At 34.4% G+C, this 6,818-nt stretch overlaps 1 protein-coding gene across 1 annotated transcript; it reads right to left on the bottom strand.

Moving 5' to 3' along the window:
• Positions 1–2,691: 2,691 nt before the first annotated feature.
• LOC120121666 (growth-regulating factor 1-like) lies at positions 2,692–6,208 on the bottom strand. The gene is made up of 4 exons (XM_039140979.1): positions 5,599–6,208; positions 4,676–4,900; positions 3,934–4,294; positions 2,692–3,584 (listed from the first exon to the last, which is right to left on the bottom strand). The coding sequence occupies exons 1-4, from the start codon at positions 6,020–6,022 to the stop codon at positions 2,993–2,995; spliced, it is 1,602 nt and encodes a 533-aa protein (XP_038996910.1). The 5' UTR covers positions 6,023–6,208; the 3' UTR covers positions 2,692–2,992.
• Between the last annotated feature and the right edge of the window lie 610 nt (positions 6,209–6,818).

The raw sequence follows: 6,818 nt of genomic DNA, 5'->3' as shown, positions 1-6,818 counted from the left end.
GATTATTGCAATACTACATCAATATGTATTAATTTTAAAAATATAAATAAAATATAAATATAAATATAAATATTAAATTACTTTTTAAAATTTAAATGCTAATTTAAAATAAAAAAAGGTAAATATAAATTATTATGATAAATCTTTCATATATCATATATGGTTCACTGACGCCCATAACTAATAGTGACAATAATAAAAGCTTCTGGTTGTGGATGATGTATTGGAAGAAACCTAGACATTTTAAGGATCTAGAAATAGTAAGTTCAGAGAAAATACACACGAAGTTTGTTGAAACCAGGGATGGGAATGAGACCGAACCTGATGGGTTCCTACCCGACTCAATTCGATCGGGTCGATTTTTTAAAAGAATTTTGGGTTCGGGTCGGGTTAGGATCGGATTTAGGCTAAAAAATCTGACCCAATTCGAAAAAAATTATAATTTTACGATATATATTTAGGGATAATTACAATCATACCCCTATATATATTATTTTCTTTCAATTAAATTCCTATTTTTATTGAATAAAATTAATATTTTTTAACAAATATATTATTTGGGGTCGGGTCAGATCAAGTTCGAATTTTATCTCAAAAATCAAGTCGAGTTCGGATTAGGTGGAAGGTAATATATTTTTCGGGTCGGGTTCAGGTCTGATGGAGTATTTATAATTTTGTGTCAAGTCGAGTGAGTCAAAAATTCGACCATACTTGACCCATACCCATCCTTAATTGAAACTAATGCATGTTTTAATTTGTAATATTTTATTTCTAATTTGATCATAATACCTAGTAACTTCTGTTTTGAAAATCGGACCGGACCGGCCGGTTCAACCGGGAACCGTTGCTTAGTCCGGTTCAATCTAAACCGGTTGAACCGCTATTAGTAAACCGGCCAGAACCGATGAACCGTTCGAACCGGACCGGCTGAAAACCGGGAAAAACCAGGATTTTTGTTTTTAAAAAAAAAAACTAAACCAAACAACGTCATTTGTTAAACGAGCCAAGTCGTACTCGAGTATTGCCGAGCTCGACTCGAACTTGAAAACTTTAAAAGTAAGCTCAACTCAACTCAAACTCACAAGCTAAAAATTATCAAGTTCAACTCAAACTCAAAATATAATATTGAAACTTGAACTCAAAAAGGCTTGAACTCAAAAAAAATTTAGAAGCTCGATTGAAGCCTAAAATTCGAGCTTGATTGAAGTGAAAGAATAGTTCACTCAATGCTCACCAAAAGGCTCCATGATTTTGAATGTCAAATTACCTCTATTATTTATAGAAGTTAGTTGTGATGCGCTTCTATGTTTCTTAGCAATGTGAGATTGTTTTGTTCTCATATTTTTACTCTTTAGACTTTTGGGATACTCTTCTATGTTTCTTAGTCATATGGGATTATTTTTTTTCAAAAAAATTAAACCAAACAATATCATTTTGTTATGATTTTTAACCCCAAATTTATTTTTTAATTATAGTTATATAATTATATTTATTATTTAATATGTTTTACCTTAAATATTATGTTGTAGTTAATTTGAATCATTTTGTTTCACTTGATTTTATGGTTTTTAACTTATATATGTTATGACTTGCTTTGAATATGACTTGTAATATAAAAAATTATTTTTATTAAATATTTTTGGTATTTTTATTTAATTTTTTAAATAATTATGACGACGTCCGGTTCTTCCGACCGGTCGGACCGGTTCGACCGGTTGAACCAGTGAACCGGTAGCATGATCGATTCGCTAAGCGGTCCGGTTCTGAAAACCTTGCTAGTAAATTAGCGAAGATATCTGTCTTAAAAGATGTTAAAAGATGTGTAAGTCATATGATATATTTTAAAATGTTAATCTTAAAATATTTTTTAATAAAATAAAATTATAAAATAATTTTAAATTTATCATATTATCATTGTTTTGTTATAAACTAAAAAAATTAAATATATGAAATTAAGACAATATTACAAATAACTTTACAATAGTGACATTTTACTTAAAAAGTGTCATCCTCTAAATGTTCTTAAAATCAAAATCGTTATTTTTTCTAAGTGTGAAACTCATAAATTTTGACAATCTATAACGTATCACATGCCACTTGTAAATCGATGGACCTGATAAAACTTAATCGGACTTGGTCCAACTTTTTGGAGAAATATATTAAGTCTCCTTATTTTTTTAAAAATTTTGAAAAAATAATTATTTTTTAAATCTTTTAATATTTAAAGAATTTATATTAATAATTTCTTCACGGTTCAATCCTGTTGATTTAAATTCTTTCAGATACTTTAGGGATCCATCTTCAAACAACCCCCACCGAGCTTGTCCCAACGCCGAAGAGTTGGGTCCCCATGTTTTGAATGACGAGTGAGTGGGTTGGTATGCCGGGCTGGCAGGCCACAGATGTAGCTCCTGCTAGGAGTCAAGGAAAGTCCGACTTGATTCCCTTTTGTGATCTCTCAATAATGTTCCCAATCTACCAACAGGAAAGAATGGAAAGGGGGGTCTGCCACATAATGCCCCAACAGAGCCGTTCTTCAAAATTTCTTTTAATATGATGCAAGTTTCAGCACCACTTTTCCCTGTTAATAAGTGGGTCCAGACTCTCAATCAACCCCCCTATTATTATTATTGTTACTCTTCAAGAGATAAAAAAACATAAGGGCCACATGACACAATTCATTAGATCATAAATCACTTCTTCAACTCATACACCCGCCATGTCCAAGTTCTTACTTTGTAAAATCGAACTGTAAGTTAAAAGATAACAAAGATGATGGAGAATTATATAGAGAACTTAAATTCTAACAAAGCTTTCTTTTAATGAACCTGCACCAGGCTCAATTTGAGGCTTAGATTTTAGCTTCTGATTGTGGAAGGAACCGAGGCAGCGTTTATGAGAGTGGACCTGAGTGCATTATCACCAAGGCTGGACCTGAGCTGCTATTTGAAAGTGAACCGAATGGTGCCTTCTGCAACACAGCTGATGAAGATCACAGCTGCGTCAAAGTATCCACGTTGTTTGTGGTGTTGTTTAAGGCCTCTCCTAAAGGACCTCCCATTGAACTTCCCCAGGACATCGGTACCCGGTTAGCTTGCTTTTTGGTATGGTCAGTCTCAGTCAGGTCAATGTTCATTTCGAGGCCCATTTGGATCGAATCAAATTCCCGAGATAACCTCAGTGATGAAAGGTCAAGTTTTTCTTTCTCTGGTGAGGATGAGGACGATGAGAACTCTGATGTTGCCATAGGAATAGACATTGAGAGTTGGGTCCGATCTGATTTTAACTCATCTGGCCAATTAATGCTAGAATGATTCTTGGGCCAGCCATCAATGAATTGGTGAGGTGGAGTGTGGTTTTGATTTTCTTGACCAGTGAAGTCAAGGAGAAGACCAAACTCTTTAGAATTCATGTAGGAGCTTTTATGCGAGGGATTAATGAGAGAATCGGAGGCAACATGTCCAAAATAGGTTGGAAATGATTCTGCAAACGGAACACCTTGTTTCGTAATCATAAATGTGGACTCTTTGTATTTCAGGTTGGTGGTGGAAGACAACACCGGCAACACCCGTTGATCTTGTATTCTGCAACAAGCATCTTCTTTATTAGTACAAACATTTGAAATGGAACCACAAGGAACATAATGGAAGACTCAAAAAGTATCCGTGTAAAGATAAAACAAAAGGCAAAATATGATAAATACGAGCCTCTACATGAATTTGATTTAATCTATAAGCAATAGGTCAAAGTACATAGCCAGGAGAATCCAAAGCCCAACTACAAGGTGTGGCCACTGTCACCAAAGTAAAGATGAATTATTAGATCTACGTTAAAGCAAAGAGAAAGGGACAGAGAGTATATATATATATATATATATATAGAAATAATAAGAATGTAAGCAAGTAAAGCAACCGCAGAAGCATAAAGTTTTACCTGTTGGCAAGGGTGCCTGGATAAGGATTGGCAGCACCCAATTGCAAGTTCTTAAACTGGTGCTGCCAAGCAATTGCCAGGCTGTTGGCTGTACCACCACTGGTTTTAACCGATGCTGACACGGAGGAAGACGGCATCGGCACCCCCTTTGAATTAGTGGTCCCAGTGGCGGCATGGCTAATCTGGTCTTCCACGGGCTTTCTTGAACGACGGCGGCCCCTGTTTATGTGCCTTTCACAATATTTTTGGTCAGCAACAGCATCCCGGGAACAACGCCATTTCTTTCCATCCGTTCGACGACACCTCCCCCGCTCAGGGTCAGTGTTGCCGGTGTACCGCAGATGGAAAGAACCCCATCCCACTACATAAAAAATTTAAAACAGGAAAAAGTGAAGGCCACTCAATGATCAATAATAAAAACAAAGGAAGCAAAAAGGAAAGGAAAAAGAAAAAAAATATTTTACATCAAACCCAGTTCAGTGTTAGCTGAAATTTATTTTCATTTCTGATAGCAGGCTTTGGATAAAACTTTTTATCAAATATAAACAGATCACTGCACAAAACTGTAATACCAGTTCCAGTATCTATACACTAAACAAGAACAGCAGCAGATACCTTCAAAAATTGAAATGAAACCCAAATATAAAACTAAAAACACACTAATGACCAACAAGGGTTCTAAGTCAACCACATGATGTGGGAGACAGATTATTATCATTTTAAGGAAAGATAAGAATTTTACATGAATTATAAGGCAAGGATCCAGCAGATGAGCTGGTGAAGCCATAAGGGTAGAGGGATTTCTTCAAAGGAATGAGCAAATTTGAAGGGACAGGCACATTAGACGTGATGTACTTGTATATCAATGCCTGGGATTTTAGCTCATTCCACTGAAATAGAGTAAAAGGTCCTTCAACCCCAATAAAAAACTCATGCAAGCCTGCATTCAGGCTTCCGGAACCATAACCTGAAACAAGACATTGGAAGGTTAACTTTTCTGAAACATTTACTGACACTACATATGCCATGAAACTTGTTTTGGCAACTATTATCCACTGTAAAAGTAAAGAAATACAATAAAAGACCAGAAATCTTTTCAACGGTAAGAAATGTAGGTATTCTATCCCCAAAACAAATGGTAAAAGTATAAAGTTTGTAAGAGGAATAAAAACTTCATTTTTCAACAAAATGCCTATGAAACCCGCGAAAAATAAGGTGCTATCGGTTTTGTTATTTGAAAATTAACTAAAATATTATTATTTTTACCTAAAACATCAATTTTTTTAATATTTCCTGTAAAAGTACCCAACAATAATAAAACTGGTAGAAAAAATAACAAAACCGGTAGCGTTTTACCAAATCCGGTAAAACGCCCAATAATAAAAAAAAACGGTAGTGCCTAATAAAGTTTCTAATCATTTTTTACCGGTTTTGTTATCACTTTTTTTAGCCGTTTATTAAGGTTGTCGCACGTCAGCATTTCCAATTAAAGCCTCATAGAAACAAGTCGACTTAACTATCTACCTGACTCAATTTCAATTCTACAAAATATAACTCCATCTTACAAAATGTTTATAAAAAAATCACATCGCCAAATACCAATTTCTTTTCTTCGTAAAAAAACAAAAGCTTTTAAAAACAGAAGGAATAAATAAAAGACGCTACCTGCATTTCTAGTATTCATAGAGGGTGTATGTTGATAACAAGAGAAATCACTGTTTTGTCTACTTGTCTCTAAAAAGCTACCCTCTTTCCCGGTACAATGAACTTCAGATTTGAGCAAAGATAAGTTAATCATATGGTCTTGTTGGCAAGCTTCAGTAAAGACCAAAGAATTAGATATCAACAAAGGAGTGCCTTGGTGCAATGACATTGTCTTTGAGGTTGACAAGTCATCAGTTCTCGGTAACTTGAAACTTTTCCAGTGATCTTCTTCGGCTGAGTCCGAAGATCTTTCTTGCTTGGTAAACCTAGATCCCAAAAGCATAGGTTTGGACTCAGCTGAGAGGAAAGTTTGAGTTGGAGATGGAGATGGAGCTCCATTATGAGGACCCACAATACCATCCAAACCCAGAACCCCAAAATCCATATTGAAGATAGAACCAATCCAAAACAGACTCTACAAAGCATGAGTTGATGATGACATGGAAGAGTTGAAAGTTGAAGGCTTGAAAAACAAGTGTTTGAAGATGGAGAAAGGGAGACGCATCTTAAAAAAGGGACGAAGGGGAGTGTTATGTTTCACTGTTCAGATCGGGTTTTTGTGATGGGAAAACAAAAATATAATTCGAAGAGAGTGTGAAAGAAAAGGATAACGGAGGGAAGGGAGCAGACATTGGTATACTAGAATAGTACCACAACCAACCATGCAACATCTCAGACATGTTACCACTTATTTATCCATGTTTTTCTTTCAAACTCAAAAAACAAAGAACCCGTTGCTTTCAAGGAAAGCTCAAAGTTACAAAACTCTCCTTGTCATAAACAGTGTTCAGATTTTTCTATCATTACCATCTAATCCTTTGATCAAATAATCTCATCAGGTTTTATACAAATTTGTTATGTTTCTTTCCTTTTTAAACTGTATTATCCTTTAAATTTTATACTTATCAAACATTCTAGTTATACTAAACTATTAATTTTAAACAAAATATTAAATAAATTTATGATTTAAGTTAAACACGTAATTCCTTAGTATTTAACTTTTTTTTTAATTTACTAAATAATACCTTAGTCTTTAACAATTGTAGGAAGGCCTCATTGGCATAGTTACATGTAATTCTTAATTATAGAGATATTAGTTTTCTTATTTCCGCTTAATTTATTTATTCATGGTTGGAAAACAGTTGAAAATTAATTTTAGGCTTAAGGTTTTGGATTCATAT

This window comes from Hibiscus syriacus, unplaced genomic scaffold, assembly GCF_006381635.1.
Source record: "Hibiscus syriacus cultivar Baekdansim isolate YM2019G1 unplaced genomic scaffold, ASM638163v2 tig00110377_pilon, whole genome shotgun sequence".
Classification (NCBI taxonomy): Eukaryota; Viridiplantae; Streptophyta; class Magnoliopsida; order Malvales; family Malvaceae; genus Hibiscus; species Hibiscus syriacus.
Note: the sequence above shows the minus strand (reverse complement) of the source record. Positions and strands in the feature narration are given on the sequence as shown.

Bases quoted from the DNA above. Each gene is read 5' to 3' on its own strand.
- LOC120121666 (XM_039140979.1), bottom strand. From the start codon at position 6,022: ATGGATTTTGGGGTTCTGGGTTTGGATGGTATTGTGGGTCCTCATAAT. The intron at 4,901-5,598 runs GTAGCGTCTTTT...GTCTTGTTTCAG, and splicing joins TATGAATACTAGAAATGCAG to GTTATGGTTCCGGAAGCCTG. The intron at 3,585-3,933 runs GTAAAACTTTAT...TGCTTGTTGCAG, and splicing joins CCAGGCACCCTTGCCAACAG to AATACAAGATCAACGGGTGT.